Genomic DNA, 25008 nt, shown 5'->3' on the forward strand with positions numbered 1-25008 from the left:
ATTCTTTAAATCTCTAAATAACGATTTTTTTAAGTATTGTATAATTTCTAACATTTTCAATTTCGAACATGTTTGTATAATCCTAAAGAAATTTGAACTTGTGTTTGTGTTCGAAAAACGAAAAAATTCTTTTAAATAATCACTGAAACTAATTTTTCAATTTCAAGCTTTAAAATTTTAAAAAATAATTAAAAAAAAAATATTTACAAATTTTAAAAATGTTTAATAAAAGCTTTACTACACACATTCAAAACTTCGAATTGAAAATCAAACTTAAACAAAAATATTTATTATTAAAAAAAAGTTATGATGAAAAAAGATTTTTCTTTTAATTTTGTAAATTTAAAAACAAATTTAAAATTTTATTCTACATTTTGTTTATTAACTATTGTACCACATAAAACATCTTCACCACCAACACCCGCCATAGCTTCTAATTTAATTTTTGGCTTTTTAAAGCGTTGCTTTATCAGTTCATGATTATGATCTGGTCTTAATACCTCTAATTTCGATTCTTTAGTGGTGCGTACACGAGCACGACATTTTGTGGAAGAACGAGTTGCACAAATCCATTTGGTGCCACGAGAATTTTCCATATATTTAACAAAATGATAACCAGCATAGACCAGTTTAATGGAGGAACGTTGGCCAGTGGTGAAGTAAAAATTATTAAAAGTAAAAGCTGAAAATAAAGTAAAAATGGGGAAAAAGAAAAAAAAAATAGCATAACAGCATTAGTTACAATACAATTTTAAAAATATATTAAAAAATAATGTTTTAAATAAATTGAAAGCTGCTTGGTAAATAAATTAACTTTTTATTTTAATTTTTATTGTAATTTTTTTATTATTATTAATAAAATTAAAACAAAAAGTAAATTATATAAAATAAAAAGTATTTGAATAATTAGAATGTTATGTTTGTGGTTGTTGTCGTTTTTGTTGGTTATTATTTGATTCAAAAAATCTAATTAAGTTATAAAGTTAATTTGTTGTTTAGTTTAAAGAAAAAAACAAACGTTTACAACTACTATTTGTCTATTTTTTAGTTATGACAATGGGAGAGGGTTCAACAATTTCCGTTACGTCTGCTACTATTTCTTCATATTTTAAATGCATGCCCAGTGAACTGACATCAATACTACTGCCAGCCGTAGTGGAAGCTGCATTTGCGGCTCCCTCATGCGTTTCCGATTTTACCAACATTTTATCGGCGGGAATATTTTTACGCACACGCTTCTTGCGTCGTACAATTTCCTCATGAGTATGATAACGATTTAAGGGTATAACCATATCATTAATGGTACAGACACGTGAACGACATTTCTGATTCCACCATTGATTGCAACGCCAGTATTTCTTTTCCTCATTAGTGGCTAGTTTAATTTTCTTTTCGAATATAAAGGGTTGGCCACCATAGATCAATTGTATGCGTCCACGAGAGGTGGCAGAATAAACAGCAGCGGTGGCTTCTTGATCTAAGGAGGAGAAAATGAAAAAAAAAAACATTAGTTAAAGCTAGTTAATTAACATTTTTTTTAAAGTTAAGTTTAATTAAATAAAACAAGTTTGAAGTTAACAAATTTTCTTAGTTTTTTTTGTTTTGTTTACATTAGTTTTATTTTATTTTCTTTATTGATTTATTTAACTTCCGTTAGTTTAAGTTTATTTTTTAACAGTCTTGTAGAGGGTGGATGGCTGTGTTCCGGTTTGGTAAGAAAAACATTATACAGCCCATTGGGTCTTAGAAATGTAGTAATGCGTGCATTGCAAGGTTTGCCATTTTTAACAATACGACATTTCCAATAGGTGGTATTGCCTGTGCCATTATTCTTAGAGTAAGTGTAGTTTTGATAGAATAGCAAATTTCTGCCTCTTTGTCCAGGTATGAAAACTAAATCACGATTTGTATGCATGGCTGCTGCCAGAGAAGGTTTCGTTTCTATTCTAACTATTGGTAAAATATCCTTATTCACTCTACGTTGTTCATTTTTTAAATCACGTTTCACTTCTACCAGTAGTACAGGTTTTATAGCTGTAATGAATAGATAAAGAAATAAAATCATAGAAATATTAGTAAAATTGTTTTAGATTTTCAATAATTTAAGAATAGATTTGTTTGTAATTATTAAGAATTTTATCTCTTAAGTTGCTATTACAGTTTATTAATCAAAAAGTACAATATTTTGTTTATTTAATAATACTGATACTTTTTAACCTTAAAATATTAAAAGTTTTATGTTATATATAAACTTATTGTAGGAAAAAAGTGGTTAAATAAGAATAAAATATATTAATACATATTAATAACATATATAACAATGTTACTTTACAATTTGTAAAACAATTTAAATAAAAACTGTTTTTTTAGTAAATTAAACTCCAAAATACTGCATATTTCGATTAGAATATTGAAAAAAATATCTGTTAAACGATATAAAATATTTTTCAAGAATACAAATATTCCACATTACACATTATCCTTATTATTTTTTGAACTACTCTCGACTTTTGGTGGCTACAGATAATGAGCATCATTTTAAATTTATTTTATATAGAAAATTTATAAAAAGAGATCAATATTGTTACAACTAAGACTAAATAAACATTAAACAATAAATACCATTAAATCTATAACTAAAATTGTAGAAAAACATTTAAATATCTCAAATAAAAAAAAGGACATGTTACACAAAGTTATATTAACAAACTCACGGTATACACACATACATATATGAATGTAAAATTTTACATAAACATCTTGACGGGTTATATTACAGGAAACATTGGTTCATGGGTATGGACAGCTGAGGTTACATGTATAATATCACCATGAGAAGTTAATTTTGTTACCAATCTAGCTTTGCATTTGGCCTTATGATACATCGAACATTTCCAATCACGGCTACGAGATTCAGGTTTTAGTTTAGAATTGGGTGTATAAGTGTTGTATTTATAAAATACCAATTGTGTACCACGTCGTGAAATGATGTAACGAGCAGAAACAGGATTTACCACAGCTAGAAATAGTATTAGAAATTTTTGTTAAAAATTATTAAATAAAAGAAGTTATTATTAAAAAATTATGTTTTTTTTTTTTAAATCTAAGCATAAAATATTTTGTAAAATACATATTAAAACAATGTTTATTTATTTAATTTAAAAGCAAACTAATTAAAACTAATATAATTGACAACTAACATTTCTATTACTTATTCGACAAATATTTGTAGATTTTATGTTCGTATTGTCATTTTTCAGTTTTATAGTTGTCACGACGTTGTTGTTGTTTTTGTTGTTGCTGCTGTTGTTGAACATTATCATTTTCTTGTTTTATTAGTATAGTTTTAGCGGGTAAATGTTTGGGATGATTATGATTACCATCTCTTATTTGCATTTTCATAGAATCCTTACGTATTATAGCACGGGCACGACATGATTTACGAAAATTGGCACATTTCAAATAATAAGTATTTGCTGATTGAGAACTTATAACAAAACGATAATTGTTTATCACAGTATAATTTTTGGGACGTCTACATTTAGCAGCTGTAATAGAATTTTTAAAAAGAATTACATATTATTAAAAATAACTTAACTTTTTCTTTTGCTAGTTTATAATTTAATGTCCCTTATATATATTTTCAATTTAAAAACAATAAAGATTTTTGTTTAAAATTTTTTATATAAAAGAGATCATTATTTAATTTATATTAACTTATTTATAAAGTTTAAAATTATTTACATGTTTAATTAAATTATTTATCTTTATTAGCCCAAACTGCGGCATGATTGTGTTTTTTATGTCCAAACTTAATGGCATTTTCTCCAGCTGTTACACATCTGGCTGGACATCTTAAAGAAGTATTGCTATTTTTATTGCAAATCCAATTAATGGTGGCATTATATTTACGTTCAGCAGTATAAAGAAAACCTTCATAAATTAAATTCATACCGCCTCGTCTATTTCTAACAAAAGTGTACTTCTCATTTAGCCACACTCCAGTAAGAGGCTTGAAATCTTTATATATTTCTAAAAGAAAGTTTAAATCAAAATCAGTATATAACTAATAAAGCTTAAATTTAATTTTACGTTTTACATTAAACCTATGTATACGATGTGTGGTCCTTAGTTAAATTAAACATAATTGTACTTTATTGCATTTTAGCTTAAAAAAAAAAAATTACTTAAATTTATTTTTCTTTTAAATTTAATTGTGATTATGTTGACCTCTTAAGGAGGCTATACGATTATATTTTGTTATAACTCTGGCGGAACATTTTGTATATTTGCAACGTACTTTTACACATTCCCAATAGCAGGCATCTTTTATGCGTCGATTAAGGGTATAATTTTTACCATTTATTGTTAGTAAATTATTACCACGAACACTGCGAGTAAAACTTACATTAAGATTATCATAATTTGTTTTTTTCTGTTCCAATTTCATGGGTTGTAATAATGAATACGAAGCTATAATATAAAATAAAAGAAAAAAATGGTTGGATGTGAGCTTAACTTAAGATAAGTATTATTAATTTGTGCTATACATTTTAAACTCTAGATTTGGTTTCTTGGATGATAAAAGGAAAATTGCCACTAATTGAAAGATGTTTTTTTTTAATTATAATTTGAACGCGGTTTGCGATACTGATTTCAGAATATGCATAAAACATAAATTTTTTGTAAACTTTAGATTCAAAAGGAACAGCATTAATATAGCAATATGTGAGTGTAATGTGATCTTCAGTAATAAAGAGTTCTTAGAATTTTAAATCAAAATTCAGTTTATCACATTTCAGTTTTTCCACATTTATTGAGAAAATTGTTATAAGTACCTTGGATTACGAGTGAAAACCTAAAAGTGTCAGTTATGATAAAAATATTTTGGATCTTTAAGCTAGTTAATAATAATTATAACATAAACTGACATAAATTCATATTTATAGGTACATATTTAAATAGATAAATATAGGTATGCAATTTTCTTTTAAAATTCCAAGAAACCAAATAAAGAATTATTCAATCATAATAAATTTGCTTAAATATTATTACATATTATGTAGGTATAAAACTATTGTAAGTAAAACTCATACTAAATGTTTTTTTGGATAATTTATTTTGTTAATAAGTTACAAATTATATATGCTGTATAATTACATACTCCTTAATTAATAAAATACTTTAAAAATATTTAATATAAGTTTAATCAGCTTTAACAATTTATTTTTAATTTTTCCTAAACCAAACAAATACTTAAAAACTAGCTTACTCGTTTCCTCATGACTGCTTTCATAAATTTTTTAAACAATTCTTGCTATTTTCAACTCCTTGAGTTAGGAATCATAATTAGGCTTTTCCCACAACACAAACACTAAGGGGATTTCGTTAGCACTTTATTTTGATTTACAAAAAGTATATTATTTTCATTAAAAACACTGTTAACACTTTTATTATACAAATAAAACATAACTTTTGTAATTAATCTAAAGTATACTTTTAAATTAATATCAATTAAACAAATAACACAAAACCACTATAAAATTTCACAAAATTTATCAAGTATCAGCAAAAAACACAAACCACAAGAAGAAAATAAATTGACAGCCAACAACAAGGCGTCGAAATGTTATAAACAGTGTTGTTAAGAGAAAAAATATTTACATATAATAAACAAATTAAAGCATGCATTAGAATAAAATAAAAACATTTAATAATATTATTAAATGTTAAATTATTTCCAATTAAATTATGATTATATTATAAAAAAAATATGAAAAAAATAAATTTGTTACACTAAAATGCAACACTAGCTAAAATTGTTTGTATTAGCTGTTGTCAGTGATAATGTCAAATTATCTCTGCTGCGTCTGATTGCATGTTTTGACAATTAGGAAGACAGAAAAGAAAAAGAAGAAGAAAACACTGATAGTGATTTTTGGAAATATTTCAATAGTTTTGTGTAAAAATATTCAAGTTTTATAAAATTTTAAACTATACTCATAATTTTAGTGTTAGTTTTGTGCTTTAAGTGTTTCATATTATATTTCAAATGTTTTCTAAAGAATTTATAAATAAAAAACTAGTTAATTATTAAAAGTTTTGTTGGTGGTAGACTATCAATTCACCGATATAAACAAATATAAGAAAAAGCATTTTTTTAATAAAATAAATTATCTTTAAATCTAAGAACAAATTGCTAGTTTAATGTGTTTTATTTTATCTTAGTTATTATAAATTGTGCCTTGTGTTTATTGTTGACTTATTTTGCCAATATTTTATTGTTCCTTTTTTCCAGCTGCTCCTTTAGTCAAAAAACCACCAGCAGCTGCTCCTGCTAAAGTACCGTCTGGTAAAATTCCCTTGTGTGCTGGTAGTAGAGTTTATGTGGCTAAAAATGATTTAATGAAAATATTTATACCAAATGCATGCATTTATACTTCGCGTTTAAGTGATTTGGTATTTGGTTTGGAGAACTTGGAAAAGGTGGCCAAGTCCGGTTCAAAGGACTATTTGAAACTATTAAATGAAGATATATTAAAATCCATGATAAGTAAGTATTCTTTTGTTGGTATTTTTTGTTATGATTACTTTAAAATAATTTTTTGTTGAAGATTACAAAAGCCTAACTTACACAAGTGAAATTATTCGAATTTATAATATTTAAAATATATTTTAATGTCACTTATAATCTTAAGTTTAAACTATAGTTTGGTTTTTAGTAGAGAATACAGTCTAACACCCGTATTCATAAAGATGTTAATCGCTTATTTTAGGTTTATTACGCACATTTTCAAACAAAATTCCTACAATAAACCATTAATAACTTTATTAAGCATTTTTGATTATGGTGGTAAGACTTGTCTTGATATAGTCTAGAATATACTCTAGTCGAAACGATTTCTATCGACCCGCACTGTAGTCTAAAGAAATCTTTATAGTCCATGAAAAAACTTGTCTATTCTATCTATTTTGTTGTAAATTACATATTTTAATAAGCTAGCTTTATTTATTTTATCCTTAATTTACCTCCTTTTAAATACTAACTCATTTTTTCTTATTTGATTTATTCTTTTAGCTCATGTTGTCCAAGTATTCACTTTGCGTGGCGAAACTATTGATAGCAATATGGTAAAACGTTTTATTGAACAAAAAATTGTCAACATATCTAAATCGACAACATCTGCATAGCTGAGGTTGAAAAACATAAAACACCTTTTAAAATAATTCATTTATGTTTCTTATTTTGTTAAATTTGTTTCTAATAATTAAATCGCTATAAGTTTTATAAAGTTTGTAAAAAGAAAAACATCCAATGTCCGACATCATGTTCATATAAATATAAAAGCGCCAAAAAAAAAAAAAAAAACTAATTGAAATTGAACAAAATCTTATTTGTGTTATAATATTAATACGATTTTTTATGTATTGCTGTTAACTTTGATGATTTTACTAATTAAAATAATTATTTTTACTTACAGATATCAAATACATATTTGAGGATAAAAATGCCACCACTTATATACAATATTCCACAACACAAAGAGGACGTGTTATGTTAATCTATAACGGTTATCGTTATGTGGAAAATCGTCAGAGTCATAAGAATATATTTTGGCGTTGTTCACGTTATGTTAAGTATGGTTGTCGTGCCACTGTGGTTACCTCTAAAGTCAATGATGATGTTTCAATACGGGTAGCTGGTTCACCGCATACTCATGATCCCGAAATGAAAACCGATAATTTAATAGAAATGACACCAGATTTTAGCATAGAAGATAGTAAAATTAGTCTAATGCGTAGTATGGTGGGGCTATTGAGCGATTAGTTTTGGTTTAAATTATAGTATTAATTTATTTAACATTATGTACAAAAAAAAAAAAAGAAATAAATTTAGTTTATATATTTAAATAAAAATACACAACGAAATTACATATATTTACTATTAGTAAAAAATTTAAAAAAATAAAAAAGAATAAACTTGTTTGGTTTTTATTTTTCTCTATTTTAATATAAAATTTCCATTAATTTTAAAAATTTTACTAACACACTTTTTCTTGTATTATATTTGCAGCTTTAAAGATAAGATCGTTTACTGGCTCTGGCGCGCTTGATGATTTCCGTAAACCATTAAATCTACCCAAAATATTGGATGGTAAATTTTACAGCGACATACGTCCGCATCCTAAAACACCAGGAGGTATACAAGCCACCTGTACCACTTGTTATGGCACTATTTCTGGCACCACCAAATCAACTGGAAATTTCTTAAGTCACATCAAACGACGTCACAAAGAACTTTTGCCTTCGTGTCAATTGTATTGTTCTGCCAAAAATTTAAGTTGTTTTAATCAGTCGGATTTAAAATTTCCAGCTAATTTTCCAATGTCTTTAACTAGTTCACCAGTTCCTCTAATGCTGGCTTATACATCCGGTGGTGGTAGTGGCAAAGAGCAATCAGCATCGTGTGTGACTACGGCTACTGCCATTATGGCGGGTACAACGACTACAACAAATTCAAATGCAATGCCCTCCATACCAGCATTTTTACGCAGTGATTCTTCTTCATCGAGTACCACAAATAATATGGGAATCAATCCAGCTAATGGAGTTTTCAAACAGTCTCCTCCTCATTAAGAGGATAGAGAATATTAAGTGAATGACAATTTACAAATTATTTTTAAGATGTTTTTTTTTGTACTATGCTAAATTGGTGGACATTTGCCTCTTAGTGTAAACTAATAATTAGTTTAGATTATTCTATGAGCTTATTGTTTATGTTTAACACGTATTATCAGGAATTTATTTTGTTTTTCCAAAAAATTTTATTATAATAGAAGTTTGTCACTTATTTGTTTTATATACCCGGCCTTAAGAGAATTGGTCTAAAAAATATTCTATAATTTAAGTATATTTTGTATATGGTGTCTCATATATGTATTTTAATGTTTAAATTTTTGTATTAAAATGGTCAGTTTTAATTTTATTTTAAAAATTGTGAAGTACAAAAAGTTTTAGTACCCATTTTGTTTTGACCATTAAGCAGTAATAAATTTTAAGTAGCAATCAAAATAGTTTTTAATAAATTTAAAAAAAATATATATTTAAGCTATATATCATCAGCATAAACATCAGTTTCACCTTTTTAAAATCTTTTATTTTGTATTCATTTCTGACAAACTATTCTCTTTTTGTAACTCGTCAAATGTTTAGTATTTTTTTATTATTTTCTTGTATGTATATAAAAAGCAAATTTTAATAAAATATCATGTTTTGTATTACAACAGACAGATTTTTATGTAAAGTAAATTTCTTATAAATAATTATAACTTATAACACCATTTCTCAGAATATTGTTATGTATTACTTTATCTCATTCTTCTTTGTATTACATTTTTCTATTTGTAGGTAAATTGGAACACAAAACTTTCAACTGCCATTCACCAGATACTTTATCGGAGAATTTTCAATTGTGTGCTAATTTTGGTTTATCAAAAAAATCTCGTCCAATTTTATTAATTGAAAATTATTCATTTGTTTGTGATACAAAACCTAAAAACAAATCAGCTTATGTGTCCAGTTGGCGTTGTTCCATGTATGTTAAGTATTTGTGTAAAGCTCGGGCCTGTACAAAACAGATTGGTGGTGATATTCGTTATAGAATAACCCATCCTTTTCATACACATTAAATTAAATATATTCAAATGTTTGGGGTCAAGTAAGTATTAAACGAAAAGTAGCTGTCACAGTTAAACTCATTTTATGTTGTATTATTATTTTTTTAGTCTATTAATTAATATAATTTTAGTTTTTACTTAAATGTAAACAATTTAGAAAGCTCTTTAAGTCTCTTAGAAACAAACCAAATAATATTGATTTGTTTCAATTTACGTTTATTTTAGTTTGAATTTAAAGAAAACTGAACATTTTTAAATCACAATCAGTTACCAAAATGAAAAATTTAAACTTTTATGTTTCATGTGCGTTTTTTGTTTTGTTAAATCAAACTTTTATGTTAGTGAAGTAAATGTTTTTTTAATAAAATTTGTTTTTAATAAAAACTTGTGTTATACTCAAATTAGTTTTATTATAAAGATTTTGCAAAAATCCCTCTTTTCGAAAAAAAACAAATTTATGTTAAAACAAACTGATAAAATTGATTTTTTTCTGCAAAAGTAAATTTGTGAAATTATAAAAGTAATAAAAACTTAATGCTTTACAAAGTCCGTATATTAATTGCGATTTGAACATATCTCTTTGGTATGATATATAATTTTCATGTATATATTGAGAATTGGAATTAAGATAAATTAAGCATAATTACCCTAATAGTTAAGTAATAGTAATTGTCAATATAAATACATTTGTTATAATAAATAGATTATGATAAGAACCTCATAAGTTTAAGCCGAAAAACATTATTCGACTGCGAAAATACTCTCAGTTCTAAAGGTAAACATTTCCAAGACCTCGCCGTTCTAACTATAAATGACCAAGAAAATGTTTAACATAATCATAAATGATCAATATGATTTTTAAAAGTCAAACGTTTATCTATATAAATTCCCAAACATTTTAGCTGATCAACAAAGCTAACAAAAGAGCCGGCAATAGATATTTATCAACAATTCCAAATGCTAATCATCATCTCTATTCTGCATTTCAATTCGAATAATAATCTCCTTTTTTAAGATATACGGAATCGGAAGAAAAAGAAGAAGCAATTCCATTTCGTTTCAATGCTTTACGATTGTGTGTATTCTGCATTTCGATCTTAATTACATTTTTGTAAGTTGTTGTTTATGTGGCGGAGAGTCGAATCGAAATGCAGAATACCAGAATACCAGAAAATTTCGATTCAAATTGAAATGCAGAATATGGGCAATTAATCGGTTATGTTACAACCAGCAACTTTATTAAGTATTTATGAATATAGGAGTAAGACGCTAAGGGTTATTCATTATTCATCATTTATCAAAGGTTTATAGAACAAATGTATGAATTAAAAAAAATTGCTACAACGAGTCAAATAAATTTGAAATCAGTTGTGAAATAAATGGTTTTTATAAATTAACATATCCAAAAGCTGTAACAAAAAAATATATAAAAATATATATTAAAATTTGGAAAGAGTTTTACATCGAATTGAAATATTTCATGAAAAAAATAAACATTTCATAACAACAATATAACATTTTTTAAATTCCTATTAAATAATTTATTTTATATAAATAGCCATTAAACAGTTAATAGGTCAAGAAATAAAATCAATGCTTTTTACATGTTTACTAAAATACAAAAACTTTTCGTAAATTGTATGACTATTTACATTGATAACATTTGAATAAACATAAGAAATAATACTCATTGAAAAGGTGGTTTATTTGGTATTAAACCAATTGCACTAAACTTTTTATAGATCAACATACCCGATCTTCTGGCCAACTCAATGCGTTGACCATCACCGGAATGATTGTGTATATCTATAAAAATAAGAAAAAGTTTAAAGAATTAAAAAAATCATACAAATTAAACACCTACCATTGGTCACATACAAATCATCGCCAATAGTTTTCAAACGACTGCGACATTTTTTCGAACGATTGTGAATACATTCCCAGTAAACCTTATCACCCATGGGACCAAATCTTTTCAAATTGGATCTATAAATAAAATCATTAATGGCCAGTAATGTGCCCCCCTTGCGGCTGATGATAAACAATTGGGGGCCACAATTACGGACGTGTTGCATAACTGCAAAAGAAAATAGAAAATTAAAGAAAAAGTGAGAGAAACAATATTTTTAATTTTAGTTTTGTTGTTTTTTTCGAAATAAATAGAAGACTATTTTTTGTCATAGTGTTTGGAGGAGTAAATAGTTTTGTTTTCTTTTTATTTATTGTCATTTATTAGAATATTTAAAGAAAATATGAAAAGAATTTACTTAATTATAAGTTTAAAATAATTTTAAATTTACACCCATTTCCGCAAAGTCTTGGTAAAAGTTTTAGTAATTAACATATTTAAATATTATTACATAAATAATAATAATAATAACTATGCTTTAAGAAATTGGGACTTAACCAGAGTTTGTAGCTGATTATAATTAATCAGTTTTTTTACTAATATTGTGTAGTTTTTTTTCCAGAAGTTATAATTTTTATTAAAATTTTATGTATTTGTTTTTTATAGAAAATAAGATTTTTAAAAATTTTCCAAAAACAAAATTTATTTTTGTGAAATTCACTAAAAAAATTTCAATAATTATAAAAACCCATTGGATTTTTTTATTTAAAAAAATCTCAAAACTACAAAAAATTGTATATTGTTCAAAGTTCGGGTTCGGCCTTAATTAAAAATATATTTGTCAATCATAAAATATTGAATTTAATGCACCAAAGAAATCTTCATTAATTAGCTGTGAATCAAATACTATATTAAAATTATTCAATGAATCAGAAATACCAAAAGATACAGCGTAAATCCACTGCATGATAAAATGTTGATCAAATAAAGAAATACAATATGGTTAATTGATTTTTAACATATGTATCTAAAATTTCTCCAGGTGCCCACACAACTATTTCTTTTTTATTTCTTTTTGCCTAACAAGGCTTTTTGTAAACGTTTTTTAATTTTTTCGCGAAACTCATTGGGATCATCGGTCGGAGTAACTTCCTTTGACTTAGTAACCTCTGGTGACTTTTCACCACTTAATTCTGCATTAAATTCCAATGTTTCTTGTGAGGTTGTATTCTCCAACTTAACATTTGTTTGTATGGGTTGTGGTATTAAATCGCCAATGTTTAAAGCAACATGCTCTTGTTCAGGCTGAACAGGTGCTTCAATATGCTGCACATCTGTTATAGTAACAAATTCCGGCTCTGGTTCCTCGCCGGGTGTGAATTTTACCGATGTCACACTTTTATCAGTGGCCTGTACGAAATGTATATGCTCACCATCCAAGGGATAGACCAACTTTTGATCGGTAACTACGCGCACCATGCATTCCTCTTTGTTTTCTTTGTAGCAACACTGGAATATAGTATATTTACCCTTACGGAATGAATAGCGGAAATGATGACCATCTACCACTAATTTCATGGTACCTTTAGTGGTGGAAGCATACAAAATAGGTTGTCCTTGATGATTGTTAATGGCTTCAGTGATTTTACCTATTATTTTCATTGTGGTTCTGGGAGCAGTCCTTGGATCCTTACGTGGCCTGCCTCTTCTGGCAGGTCCACGACTGGTTGATGACTCCCGCAATAAATCATGCAAATTTGAAGCATCATCATCCAAATCTAAACAATAATATTAAACAAAATATTTAGCCAATTAAATTACAAAAAAATGAGATAAGTTATTAATTAAAATAAATAAAACAAGTAGTTGGTAAAGGTTTAAATAAATTCTTTATTAAAATAACATAGGAAAATAATAAAAAAAAGAAAATTAGCAAAGTAAATCACACGCGTCACTACTTTAATTTTTGTATTAACTATTAGTAAACACAGTTGGAAAAATACTACTAAAGTGATAAAAATACAACCAAGGCGAATAAGTACAAGATGAAGTTTAAGACAAATTCATTAATTTTTATTCATGAAATTTGACAGTTTTGATATTGAGATAATTCATGTGTAGTACATTTTATATAGAAAAAATAATAAAATAATGATAGAATTGTGTGATAGAATTGTAGAACCTACATCACTTAGTGTGTATTATACCCACCTTAAAGTCTACCAATTGGCTAAGAATAAGACTGGCCATTACATATCATGATGATAATAATCTTTAAAAATTACTTTCTTAATTTTTAACCAAAACCCTTCCATATTCAATCATTGCATCATAACATTACTAGAGGTCACAGACTGGCGGGAAGTAATTTGGGTTATTACATTTGGACATTCCACTATATGTACTGTTTGTTTAAAGGTCTAAATGTAGAACTTTTTAAAATTAATTATTTTTTGGACAAGTTTTTCTTCAATCTACAATTTCACTACTTTTGTATTTTTCTTAATCTTGCGAATTAAACGTCGCTGTAAACGTTCTTTGATTTTTTCACGGAACGCATTTGGATCATCTAGAACAGCTGGCGTATTTGCAGGAACTTCAGCGGTAAATTCCAAAGATTCATCATTTTCTTCCTTAATCTTCATTTGTAAATAATCTGGAATGGATTTCTCATCAACAACTTTAGGTGTTGGGTCTTTTGCCTCTAAAAGGTCTTTTGGACTTTTATTCTCTAGCGGTTTCTGGCAAAGAGCTACATTTTTGACTGGTTTTGCTGAGGGTTGTTGTTGCAGCAGTTTGACCGATAGTTCTTTTTCGGGTGCAACAGCTGTTGCTGTTTTCACTACCTTTGGTTTTGGTGATGTTATAGTTGATGGAACGGGTTTAACGGCTAATTTATGGGAGTGTTTGTCATTCAAGTAATAAACTTTATTTTTATACAAAACAGCTGTAGCCAAACACTCTTTTTTCTTTAATTGATTGCTACAGCGATATATGCTGAATTTACCTTTTCTGGAAACATAAAGGTAAAGTTGTCCATCTATAATTAATTTCATAGTACTTTTGCTATATTCATATTTTGGAGAAAGACCTTGCTGTCCGCCAATAGCCTCAATAATTTTATCCATTGAGGGAAATTCATTTTGTGATGATGTCTTCACATACTTACGAATTTTACGATTTCCAGCAGATTGCTCCAGTAATTGTTGAAGTTTTTCTTCGGCTACAAAAATAAATAAAATACCATTAAATACACATCAAAAAGAAGTTTTAAAGCAAAAATCAGAAATAAAACAACTTAAAATTATGTTAGGAAATTAAAATTTTTATTGAAATACTAAAAAATCGAATAAAGTTTATAAAATTTAGTAAAGTATTAGTTATTGTTATATGAGACAGGATTTGCCAACTATATTAAATTTAATAAAGTTGGCAATTACTTGTTTTTTTAACATTCCTGTCATTTAATAACTTACGCCATTTTGTGTAATCTATTACAATTTTATAATAGTTAATAAATTTCGCCGTGTTGTGTTGTGCTGTGTATGCCGTAAAAAAATCAGAAAATTATCAAAAAAATGTATTTAAAATAAATAAAAATTAATTAAAACATTAGAAATCTATAAATTAAGTGTTGTTATTAGTTATTAAATAAAATTTGTGTAGAAATTACATGTTTAAAACATCTATAATTGGTTTTAAATGTTGGACCTTAAAAAAACGATGGCCTCATTGGCCAGCCGCAAAAAAATATACAATAAGTAAATTATTTTATGGAAAATATGTGTTTAATTAAAATATATTAATTATTATAACTTGTGTTTAATATGATAATAATCTTAAATTTAACATGAAAACATTTAAAAAATTAGTAGAAATATATAAGCAATTATAGTTTTTGGTAATAAAAACAAAATCTATTTAGCAAGCCATATTAAGTGTTGTTTTTGTGAGACAAGTTTTTTTTTGTTCTTTTCAATAAAAAAAGAATGCATATTCGCTTTGATTCAATAGCACAGTTAATGATTTGTATGCCACGGCGAATTTATAAATTTTGTTTTGTTTTGCTTTTTGTAGTACAGATTCATTAAAAAATCATAACAAACTAAATTCTTTTTTAAAAATAAAACAAAAAAGTGCAAAAACGTGCTATAAATATGTATTTATGTTGTTTATTTGTGTATAACGAAGAGAATAACCCTATTAAAGAATATTAATAAAATATAAAAATATTAAAATAAAATTTTATAAATACACTAAATACTATCATTTAAAGTTTGGCGCCAAAAAAGGGGGTAAGTTATGACTTTATTTAAATTATTGCCTTAATTTGATGTTTCAAAATTATAAAAAAATGTAAACAACAATGGGCATTTGTAAAAAATCCTATTGACATCAATGTTAATAGTTAATTGATTTAATGGATTATTTAATAAGGTACGAGAGCAAAAGTAAATTTGTCATGGTTTAAGTCTGTATAAAAAGTTGTAAACAATGATCAGCTGGGCTAATGATGTCAGCATGTTATTATCATATCCTGGACAACATTATATTGGCACTGGTATTTATAAATGCTTAATAAAGTTATTGATGTTTTATTTTAGGAATTTTGTATGGGAAATGTGTTTAATAAACCAAACATATACACTTCTTATCTTTATGACTACATGTGTAAATATATAAAATAATAAATAAATAAATATCTATGTATAATTAAAATTAATCCAAAGTATGTAAAGTGTAAAGTCGGTGTGGCTGTGTTGGTCATTGTTCGTTGAACTCCGAGTCGTTCCGGTGCGAAGAACCGATTGTCGTGGGAACGCCAAGATATGTTAGGTCGAGAACATTAAGATTATTGTAAATCAACAGCAACAGCTAACTTTACCACGTACGTAAAGAGTTTTATATCCTACACTACTGTATTGAATTGTGCGTAAACTTCGGCAATTTTTAGGATAGTTTTATTAAATTTGACTGATATGCTTTTTGGTCCAAGGAAGCAATTTGTTGAATATGGTTAAAATCGGTTCCTTACTTAGAATAGTTCGGCCACGTCCGACTATATTTTCTCATTTATTTTATTTTTTAGAACTGTACACGTCTCACAACTTTATAGAGGTATTTTGTTAACCCTCCGTCATGCACATGTTCCAGTAGTCACGTAAATAGCGCATGTATCTGGCGAGATACACTATGTATTTCAGTACATTTATATGAAAAATATGCCATTTTAGTAACAATATTACGATATCTAGCAATATTTGTATAAGGTACCTGGAGACTCAAACCCCTAACCAAATTAGAAATATATTAAAATCACAGTTAAATTCGTAAAATATCTGGCCAGATACATGCGCATGACGGAGGGTTAAATAATTGTTATTTTCATAGAAATTAAAATATTTAAATGTATGAATGATTTCATTATTTATAACAATTTTTGTGTTATTCAGCAGGCTTCTACATGTTTAAAATCAAGCTGTAAAAGAGCCCTAACTAAATGATCTCAAAAGGATGTGAAATTTTAAATATAACATATAATTTATATTACAAATAAATAATTAAATAAAATTAAGTTATCATTAAGGAAAAATTACTTTATTTTAGTTTTTTACAGATTATTCATAAAGAAAACGAGCAGCTGCTAACTTTTTATGTTTAATTCCTCAGAAGGGATAGCAGTTGTTAGTTAGAAGCACTTTTTTTTATTAATAATACTGCTGCACTAGCTTTGTAGTTTTTATAATAACCTTATACAAATAATTATTTTCTTAATTACAGTTAATATTTTGGAATATATTTACACGCCACGCGGTACTCCCTTAGTCATTTTAGACAATTATCTATATCGTAATAATCGTAAAAATTATTGGCGTTGTTTTCGTTTCCTGAAATTTAGTTGTAAAGCTCGCCTGATTATAGATGCTTTTGGTTTGATAAAAACTGCTGGCATACATACTCATGAAAGGGAATATGAAAAAATTAATTGTGGCAAAAAATTACTCAAATCTTGGAGTAATAGTGCTGAAAACCTGTATAAATTACCAAATATACCAACGAAAGCTTGTAAGCAAGATGTAAGACGTAAAAAAGTTAAAAAATTGCCGCAGCATGATCAACAACAACAGCAGCAAGAGTATGCTCAACAAGAAGAATTACAAATAAAGAAAGAAGATCCTGACGATGAGTGTATAGCTCATGTAACTAAATGAATTTATAGTTAAAATTTTTTATTTATGTGATAGGTTGTTTTTTAAAAAAGCATTTACATGTTTAATTTTTATTAAAAGGGACAGCTTTTATATCTCCAAAAGCTTGAAAAACAATTTTTTAGAAAATTATTAAAATTTTTCACAAATTTTAGCAATTGTTTATGGCCTTTAAACTATTGTTAATGTTAGTGAAAATATCTTTAGTATTTTCAAAGACAGATTTGATGGAATCTTTAAATATATTTAAAAACGTTAAAACAAAAGATGTAGTGTTTAAAAATAAGTTTGAATTCACTAGATTTAGATTTAAAAGCTTTAAACTTTTTTAAAATAAATTTAAATTTTCCAACATAATACAATAGATTTGCAGTCAGTTGAATTCATGATTCACAAAAGAAAATTAATAAAAGCCCAGCTTAAAACACTAACAATTAACAATAAAATAAATGTTTTAAACAGAAATTATTAAAGTGTTTTCTTTCTAAAACTAATAACAATTAAAATAAAACTATAAGATCAATACAATTCAACTAATTCTTGAACTAAAATACTTACAGCTACTGCCACAGTGAAAACTTTACTTTCGCCAAAAGCCAATTATTTCATGTTACCTTTGCCCATTGGTGTGTGGTTGGAAAACGAAACCTATCATTATATGCGCAATCAAAAACAGGGCTTAAATCTTATATTCCGTGGTTATATGTACAAAAAAGAAGCCAGTTTTCGTTCGACCATCAATTGGATCTGTTCCAGTGGTAATGGTAAACGTGTATCGGAAAATAAATGCACTGCTAGATGTATAACAAAAGTAGAAGGCGGTTTGAAATTGGGAAAGAATCCGCACAATCATCCACCCAAATTTACCGAAGATGCACTGCCCGCTAACTTAATAAAGATAGATGGTCTTTTGCCACAACGTTTAAAATTGTTTTAGAAAAGAAAACAAAACATTGCCACTGCTATTCATAAATAATTTATATTAAATTAATGTATATAAGATTAACTACATATTAATAAAAGTAATACGTTTTTAAAAAAATCATTAGACCCATTAAATAAAGTAGCATTTAATATTTACTTAGTTGTTTACTTAAACCTTAAAAATGTGTATTATTATAATTTTTAGTTTAAGCTTTAGTTAATACCTGATTTTTTATATCTTTTTGTAAACCTTTTTAGAAATACAAATAATTAAATGTGGTAATGTGGAATATATTGATTATAATGGCAAAAGATATCAAAAAACACGTTCAACCGCCTACCGCAGTTATTGGAATTGTTTAACCCTTAATTGCCCAGCCTATTTGGTGTTGAGTGATCTCAAGGGTGGTCAGCTAATTAAATGTAAAATCCATCTTAATGAATGTTTAATAAATGATGAATATTTTTAATAAATAAACAACAAATATAAAAACATAAACTGTTATATCTAAAAAATAATGTGTTTTATTGTTAACAAAACCTTATTTTTAAATAAAGAAAATATTTTATTAATTTATTTATCTTTTCTTTTCTCTTTTCATTTGCTAAACATAATATTTAGAAAATGCTTTCTATGATCAGGTAGTTATACAAGCTCAAGTTCCAGAACTAGATGGTGTAGTAGCTGAAGATGCAGAAACGTCTGCTACGTCATGTGTCCAACGTCTCTCATCAGCCAGTTTACGCAATAGCAACAATGGTCCAGTATTTGTGGTCAGTAAATATGGCACAAAACAATTGCTGCTAAAGCAGCATACCTTTAATCGTCATGTCACCCGGGAGGATGTTACTTATTGGCGTTGCAGCCAATTTGCAGTGTTACGTTGTAGGGCTCGCATAAAAACCAAAAGCAACATTTTGACAGTATTAAACAGCGAACATAATCATGAGGTCATAACACAGGCTAGAAAATATGGTTCTCTTAAGACTCTAAAAGCCGAACAGAATGCAAAAAAAGATCCCAAAGAAAAGATGGATATTAAAGATGAAAAATAAAACAAACAGATCAATTAACGGTTTAATTAAATGTAAAACATAATTTACATAAATGAATATAATTTTAATTAACTTTAATATATAATTTAACAATTGTAAAATTAACGACATAACGATTATTAAATAATAATAATTTTAATTTAATTTAAAAATAATTAATAAATTATTTAATGGTTTAACAGTTTTTACTGGAAATTTTTTGTAATTTTTTATTTTCAAAACTAAAATAAGATCTAAACATTTATCCAAATTTATAACAATAAAAAAAATTTGATTTTAACGTTTAATAAAAACAACTAAAGAAAGAATAAGTAAGTTTTCGATTTCACGTTCCACTTATTCTTATTTTTATATATGAATATTTTATTGACATTTTTTTACACTCTAAAACTTTTATTAATCATTTTTTTATTTTCTTGTTTAATTTCTCCTTTAGTTGGCAACTTTTTCATCACCTATATAACCGGCTTTCGTGGCAGTCGTAAACTTAAGGTTGGTGACTATACATTTACGCGAAATAAAGCTTCGGGCAATAAAACCTATTGGTCTTGTGCTCGTGCAGGTATTCATAAATGCAAGGCTCGTGCTGTCACTATAGATGAAGACTTTCGTCATGATGTGGTACTTAAATGTGGCAAACACAATCATCCACCGTTTTAACGGAACTTAATGGGACCTTCTTATGCAGACAATATTTTAACGTTCGTTCTTTATTATCTAGCCAATACATATAGAAATGTAGTCGCCAAACATTATGTATGTTTAACACCAATCATCATCATCATTTTCTTTTAATTTTTGAGTTTAAGCAAATTATTAGAAAATAATTGGTGTTTAAAGTTTAAAATTTGTTTTTTTTCTCTTTTTCTCTCTCTGTGTTTTCATGGCAAAATTTCGATAATAAACTTTAAAATGTTATTAATTTATTTTTAAATTAAAAAAAAAAAACAAAACAATTCTTAATTAATTTTAATTGGGTTGGTTTGGGAATTTCTTGAAAGCTTTTCCCTTTATTTGCATTTTTTTTTCTAATATTTTTCTTTTTCTATATTGCAGGTGGCATTATTAAGGTGGAACATGGTGATTTTTCATTTATAAATGGTCAACGGGGCTGCACTCTTTTGGCCTATAAGGGTTATAATTTTGTTAAAAATCGCAAAAGTGGTGTGAAAACATACTGGATATGTGCCAAAAAGGTAAGTAGAAGTATTTGGAACTTTTTTCTTTTAAACTTTTTTCTTTAAAAACTTTTTTAAGAAACTTTTTTTCATTAAAATTTTCTGCGTGAAGGCTGTTTCTCTATTGAAAGAGTAAAAAGCTTTATCTATTCTAGCAATTTTTTTAATAGAAAGTGATTTTTCATAAAAATGTGATTTTTTTGTAGATAAAGAGCTTTTTTGTAGACAAAAAGCTTTTCCATACAAACAAAGCTTTATCATTGGAAAAATCGTTTACATAGAACAATATCCCCATTAAATATATGAAAAAGCTCAAATTTTTGAAAAGCTCTATTTATACCCTACACCATTTTAGTGGGCAGGGTATATTGGGTTTGTGCTGATGTTTGTAAATTTGGCACACACGCTTTTTTGACCCAAGGACGAAGCCTATTGAAAATGAATAAAATCGGTTCATTATTTCACCTAACTCCATACAACAGAACCCCTCAAAAAGGGCTTCGAAGCCCATAATTATGTTAAATATAACTGTATATCGATAAAAAACTAAGTTTTATACAAGCCTTGAAGATCTTGCCAAAATTCATAAGGATCGGTCCTTATTTGACCCATAGTTCCCATACAAAATCCTCTTCAGAAAATTACTTGTATGTCCAAAATTTTTCATAACTGGTGTACGGCATCATATGGTCGGTCACGCCCTTCTGTACTTTCGTACTTGTTTTAAAATAAAAAAAGTTATATTTTTAATGAAAAATTTATTTTTTATGAAAAAAGTCTTGTTAAAAATTTCTTACATAAATATAGTTTCTTCTTTTTTCTGTAGAAAAACTGTTTTTTAAGAAAAAGAACTTTTACACAAAAAACTTTTTAACTTTTTTTGAAAAAGCTCTTTCTGTGATAAGTAATTTTTCTATTAAAAAAGTACATTTTCTATAAAAAAAAAACTTCTTACATATATAGAGCTTTTTATTTTTTCCATATAAACAACTTTTTTTAAAAAGCTTTTATACAGAAAAGTTGGCTCTTTCACTTTTTTATGAAAAGCTCCTTTTTTGAAGAACTACTTTTTTACATAGAGCATAGAGAATTACTTTTTTACATAGATCATAGAGCTTTTTTCAAAGCTTTTTAAAAAGCTTTTATATAGAATGGTTAGCTTTTTCACTTTTTTTGAAAATGAAGAACTACTTATTAAGAAAAGTTTATTTTTTTATGAAAAATTACCTTTTCTAATAAAAGTCATATCCTATGAAAAGTCAATTTTTTTGAAATAAGAAGCTATTTTTGTAAAAATCCACTTTTTCTATGCAAATTTTCACAAATTAGTTAAAAGTGAGCTTTTTTTTTGAAAAAAAACTACTTGTGCAAAAGTATTTTTTGGCGAAAACATTTATTTTTAAATAAATAATGCAAAAATTTAAATAAAATGTTGGAATTATTATAAATTTATATACATATGTATATAAAATTGTCAATGAATTTATAAACATAAAGTATTAAAGTATCCAGCATATGCATGCAAAATATGAATTTGCAACATTTGTTTTTTGTATTACTATTTTTTTTTTCTATTTCAAATTACAATTTTATCTCTTTTGTTTTTGTTTGTTTTCTTTTATTTTTTTACATTCTAGGGCAGTTTAAAATGTAATGCCCGCGTTGTGACTGATGTTGTGAATGGTATTACACAGATTGTTTTGGAATCATGCCATCATAATCATTCACAGTTGGTGACACGCAAAAAACGTAAATCTACAGCAATTGCTTTAGCCGAGGCACTTTTAAATGAGAACACAAAACTAGTACAGGAAATAAGTAAAAAGATTAAACAGTCACCTTGATTCCGAAAGCAACAACAAAGCAAACTATTATTAGAGGCTTCTGTGGATGATGGATAAAGATGACAAATTAAATATAAAAAAAGAAAATGATACAAATACATGTATGGATCGTTTGAAAAATATATTAATTAGCAAAACTAATATAGTTTATAACAATAAATTAAGAAATTTAGAAATTGAAAATAATGTTTATTTTTTATTTTTTATTGTTAGCATTTGTTTTATAGTAAGCTTAACTCCTCCAGCCTTTAACTGCTTTTTATTTATAATTTTGAAATTATTTTTTAGATTATCCCAAATTTATTACCGGCCAAGGAGGTTGTCAGATTTTGATGTATAAAAATGAAAAATTTGTTAAGAATCGTAAAACAGATACTCGTACCTATTGGATTTGTTCGAAAAAGGTAAGTTTAAAACGACAAATTTCCATTAATTTTTTTTCAAAATAACTTTTATTGTTTGATATTTAAATTTCAAATCTATTCTATTAAAATAATTTCCTTTTTAATTTTAGAATGCTACTATTTGTCGTGCTCGCCTTGTTACTGGACGCGATGTATTTGGTTTGGAGCGTATATTCCAATATAACTGCAAACACAATCATACACCTAAAAATCCTTTTACTAAACTTCAAGCTGCAAGAAAGGATAGAAAAAATTTTGTAATATCAAGTGTTTCATCTTTAAATAGTGTTAATAAAAAGAAAGTTCAAAAAAAATTCTAAAAACTTAGAATTTTGTAAAAGTTAAAAGAAATATGCTAAAATATTAAAATCAAAATCTATTTCAACAAATCTTTGTAAATATATGTTAAAAAAATAGTTAAAGTTTTTTTATAAATGGTGTGGCGTAAACATACAATAAATTCAAAACAAAAGTATTAATAATTTATATAGTTTTTTTAAATCAGATTTTATTTAAAATGTAACACTTAATGTTTAACTTATTTTTAAAAAAGTTTTATTAATATGTATATTAATCTCTACAGAACTAGCAGTTTTAGCTATTGGCCAAAGAGGTTGTACGGTGTTATTTTATGGAAATGAAAAATTTGTGAAAAATCGTAAATCGAGTACGCGGACTTATTGGATTTGTTCGAAAAAGGTGAGTTTACAAATACATACATACATACATACATACATACATACATACATACATACATACATACATGATCATATAATGAAAATTCATTCCGATTGAAATTACATTTTATTTTCGGAATGAATCCAATTTCAGTTTGAGAGATTGGACTATAGATAGACTAGACTATAAACTAGACTATAGACTAGACTATAGACTAGAATATAGACTAGAATATACAATAGACTATAGACGAGACTATAGATTAGACTATAGACTAGAAAATAGACTAGACTATAGACTAGACTAGATTATAGACTAGGTTATAGACTAGACTAGATTATAGACTAGACTATAGACTAGAAAATAGACTAGAAAATAGACTAGACTATAGACTAGACTATAGACTAGACTATAGACTAGACTATAGACTAGACTATAGACTAGACTATAGACTATAGACTAGACTATAGACTATAGACTAGACTATAGACTATAGACTAGACTATAGACTATAGACTAGACTATAGACTAGACTATAGACTAGACTATAGACTAGACTATAGACTAGACTATAGACTAGACTATAGACTAGACTATAGACTAGAATATAGAATAGAATATAGACTAGACTATAGACTAGAATATAGACTAGACTATAGACTAGACTATAGAGTAGACTGTAGACTAGACTTGGCTAGACTATAGACTACACTAGGCTAGACTAGGCTAGAATAGACTACACTATAGACTAGACTATAGACTACACTATAGACTTTACATTTGTTGAAAAATATATTAAAATTTTGACTTGAGAAACGGTGTGTTCTTTATAATATAAATCCGACTTATAAATATATGACAAATATGTTTTAAAAGTTCATCTTAAATTTAAACCAAATTAAGTATTTTTCCTAATGTTTCTCTTTTTAGGATATAACTTTATGTCGAGCCCGTATCGTTACTGGTCGTGATAGCCAGGGCTTAGAACGTATAATCCAACGTACCTTTGAACACAATCATACAAGAAAATATCCTGATCGTAAAGCATATAAAGATAAAAACTTACTTATGTCCAAAGTTTTAACACTAAAAAGAAATAATGAAAATAATTTGTAAATAACTCAAATAATCCAAATTAGTTTTAAGTAATTTATATTTATTTTTTTAAAAATAAACTAAGTAATAACTA

The 25008-nt window shown here is 26.7% G+C and overlaps 5 protein-coding genes and 1 long non-coding RNA gene across 26 annotated transcripts in view; 2 read left to right on the top strand and 4 right to left on the bottom strand.

The window, feature by feature from the left end:
- LOC111690905 (modifier of mdg4-like) overlaps window positions 1–25008 on the top strand; it is a 44505-nt gene that overhangs the window by 13191 nt on the left and 6306 nt on the right. Inside the window, exons 5-7 of one of the 18 annotated variants that reach the window (XR_006940607.1) lie at window positions 20772–20911; window positions 22531–22838; window positions 23026–23118. The exons of 4 other annotated variants lie outside the window; for them this stretch is intronic. Coding sequence is in view for 12 of the 14 variants with exons in the window: in XM_023453497.2 (XP_023309265.2) it covers window positions 8075–8637 (563 nt within the window). In the remaining 2 variants the exon portion in view is untranslated. Of the gene's footprint in view, window positions 1–6298; window positions 6554–7078; window positions 7197–7481; window positions 7868–8074; window positions 9287–9408; window positions 9858–18917; window positions 19167–19281; window positions 19751–20151; window positions 20601–20771; window positions 20912–22530; window positions 22878–23025; window positions 23142–23251; window positions 23592–23724; window positions 23841–24749; window positions 24951–25008 lie in introns of those variants that run through there. 13 more of the 18 variants (XM_046948993.1, XM_046948988.1, XM_023453505.2 and 10 more) reach the window with 13 other exon arrangements.
- LOC111690911 lies at window positions 797–3019 on the bottom strand. Its single transcript, XM_023453520.2, has 3 exons — window positions 2715–3019; window positions 1736–2034; window positions 797–1472 (listed from the first exon to the last, which is right to left on the bottom strand). The coding sequence occupies exons 1-3, from the start codon at window positions 2725–2727 to the stop codon at window positions 1038–1040; spliced, it is 747 nt and encodes a 248-aa protein (XP_023309288.1). The 5' UTR covers window positions 2728–3019; the 3' UTR covers window positions 797–1037.
- On the bottom strand, window positions 3523–5580 carry LOC111690912. Of its 2 annotated transcripts, XR_006940610.1 has the most exons (5): window positions 5273–5580; window positions 4093–4473; window positions 3913–4032; window positions 3745–3854; window positions 3523–3548 (listed from the first exon to the last, which is right to left on the bottom strand). It is a non-coding gene; the product is annotated as an uncharacterized LOC111690912 (long non-coding RNA). The 2 variants fall into 2 exon arrangements; XR_002762915.2 differs by having other exon boundaries at window positions 3913–4473.
- LOC111690909 lies at window positions 11275–12240 on the bottom strand. The gene is made up of 2 exons (XM_023453518.2): window positions 11542–12240; window positions 11275–11483 (listed from the first exon to the last, which is right to left on the bottom strand). The coding sequence occupies exons 1-2, from the start codon at window positions 11750–11752 to the stop codon at window positions 11365–11367; spliced, it is 330 nt and encodes a 109-aa protein (XP_023309286.1). The 5' UTR covers window positions 11753–12240; the 3' UTR covers window positions 11275–11364.
- Window positions 12316–13304, bottom strand: LOC111690907 (modifier of mdg4). Its single transcript, XM_023453515.2, has one exon. It carries the CDS (start codon window positions 13186–13188, stop codon window positions 12592–12594), a length of 597 nt encoding a protein of 198 aa, XP_023309283.2. The 5' UTR covers window positions 13189–13304; the 3' UTR covers window positions 12316–12591.
- On the top strand, window positions 15033–18909 carry LOC124419444. 3 transcript variants are annotated; one of them, XM_046948996.1, is made up of 3 exons: window positions 15048–15287; window positions 17308–17726; window positions 18296–18443. In XM_046948996.1, exons 1-3 carry the CDS (start codon window positions 15200–15202, stop codon window positions 18308–18310), a joined length of 522 nt encoding a protein of 173 aa, XP_046804952.1. In that variant the 5' UTR covers window positions 15048–15199; the 3' UTR covers window positions 18311–18443. The 3 variants fall into 3 exon arrangements, 2 of the variants coding, with proteins under 2 accessions (XP_046804953.1, XP_046804952.1); XM_046948997.1 differs by lacking the exon at window positions 17308–17726 and having other exon boundaries at window positions 15033–15287; window positions 18296–18909; XR_006940609.1 differs by lacking the exons at window positions 15048–15287; window positions 18296–18443 and adding an exon at window positions 15294–15821 and having other exon boundaries at window positions 17308–17439.

The sequence above is a fragment of the Lucilia cuprina genome, chromosome 4, assembly GCF_022045245.1.
Source record: "Lucilia cuprina isolate Lc7/37 chromosome 4, ASM2204524v1, whole genome shotgun sequence".
NCBI lineage: Eukaryota > Metazoa > Arthropoda > Insecta > Diptera > Calliphoridae > Lucilia > Lucilia cuprina.